This window comes from Solanum dulcamara, chromosome 9 (assembly GCF_947179165.1).
Source record: "Solanum dulcamara chromosome 9, daSolDulc1.2, whole genome shotgun sequence".
NCBI classification, from domain to species: domain Eukaryota; kingdom Viridiplantae; phylum Streptophyta; class Magnoliopsida; order Solanales; family Solanaceae; genus Solanum; species Solanum dulcamara.
Window position 1 is genome coordinate 17149650 of NC_077245.1, and position 1943 is coordinate 17151592.

Here is a 1943-nt window from a genome sequence, read left to right on the forward strand (position 1 = left end):
ATTTTCTTGAAATTTGTGTTGTTGCTGTTTATTTGAATCAATTGATGGCAAGCGAAGACACTGGTTTAAGCGATATGGCAAAAAAAATGCAAGAAAAATTTAATAAGTATTGGGGAGATCCAGCAAAAATGAACAAGATAATTTTCATTTCATGTATTTTGGATCCTCGTTACAAGCTTGAATCAGTTAGCTATGCACTTGTAAAGATGTTTGGGGAAAAAGGGCCATCTATACAAGCAGAAATAAAGAAGTACATGACTTCATTATTTAGCGAGTATGTAAAATCCAACTCAAAAGGCAGTGTGCTTGCTCAATCTTCACCTTGCTCTTCACTAGACACTTCTACTTCCGGGCTTCCTAACAGTCAAGTAAGTACCCAAAGTACAGGACTTTTAGAATCATTCATGAAAGATCTAAAGAACTATAAAACAGCGAATGGAGGTGTGGATGCTAGAACGGAGTTAGATAAATATTTTGGTGAAGAAACTGAGGATGATAGTAAATAATTTAACATCCTAAACTGGTGGAAAATGAACTCAGCTAGATTTCCTATTCTTGCTGAAATGGCTCGTGATGTATTAGCTGTACCAGTTTCAAGTGTAGCATCTGAATCTGCATTTAGTACGGGAGGACGTCTTCTTGATTCATTTAGGAGTTCATTGACTCCTAATTTAGTGCAAGCTCTAGTGTGTCTTCAAGATTGGCTTCGAAGTGAAAAATTACAACAATCTGTTAGCGTTGAGGAAGATCTTGATAATCTCGAACAGCTTGAACAAGGTAATGATACTTTTTATTATATTTGTTGTATATTATTATTGTACATGGTTTATACTTATTACACGACTCATTATGATAATTTTCTCTTCAGATTTAGCCAGTGCTGGAAAATATCCTACGCCTACAGTAGTTGACATATAAATGTATATGTTCTCATTTTTTTGCTCGAGTTCAGGTTCGCTGCCCAGAACCAGATAATTGTTTCTTATTTCAGCATTTTTGTTTGCTTTTAGTATTATTTTGTTCATTTGAGAAGTGTTTGCGCATTATCTGTTTCAGTATAAATAAATACACTATTTTTGTTTGCTTTCAGCATTTTTTTTTGCTTTTATTTGTTTCATTATCTGTTTCATTTGTTCATCTGTTTTTGTTTGCTTTCAGCATTTTTGTTTGCTTTTATTTGCAGTTTTATACGTTGTTCTTTTTAGGAAATTTTTTAGCTCTAGTTGAATGGTATTTAATAGATGATAGATTATGGTGGGACTTTCAGTTTCAGATACTGCAAATCATGAATATTTAAATCTCATTAATTTCTTGCACTACCTTCTCAAACAGGGATAATGCATATCCAAGACATGCAGCTATGGCAATTGCCCAAGTCGTGATGGCCTTTGGTCATTTCTTCTTTGCCATGGGTTGCCCTAGAGCTATGTACATTGGTACTCTTTTGGTTGGACTTGGTTATGAAGCTCATTGGGCGATTGTGCCAGCTGCTGCTTCTGAATTGTTTGGCTTAAAGAATTTTGGGGCTTTGTACAATTTCCTCACTATTGCCAACCCAGCTGGTTCATTAGTATTCTCAAGTCTTGTTGCTAGTAGTATATATGACATGGAAGCTGAGAAGCAAGCTCAAAAGCCACATGAAGGACAGTTGAATTTGGAGTCAGTTTTGACAAGTTTTTTTACACATGGATGAACCTCTGAAGTGTGAAGGGGCCATTTGCTTCTTCTTGACTTCCTTGATAATGTCAGGACTCTTCTTGAATCTTGACTGCAATGGGCTGTTTTGTACTTCTATAGGCTTGTATATTTGTGAAAGTGTGAAGTTTAAGTGGCTATAGCCTGTAGGCCTATATATTGTTGTTAATTTGTTCACAACTTTTCATATGACATTGATTATATTATTGTTAAATGTTATCATACCACCGATACACCGCCCGATAACT

The 1943-nt window shown here is 35.3% G+C and overlaps 1 protein-coding gene across 1 annotated transcript; it reads left to right on the plus strand.

Annotated features, from left to right (window-relative positions):
* The first annotated feature begins 530 nt into the window (after positions 1–530).
* Positions 531–1693, plus strand: LOC129903566 (uncharacterized). Its single transcript, XM_055979118.1, has 4 exons — positions 531–777; positions 869–903; positions 1184–1230; positions 1333–1693. Exons 1-4 carry the CDS (start codon positions 531–533, stop codon positions 1691–1693), a joined length of 690 nt encoding a protein of 229 aa, XP_055835093.1.
* The last annotated feature ends 250 nt before the right edge of the window (positions 1694–1943 follow it).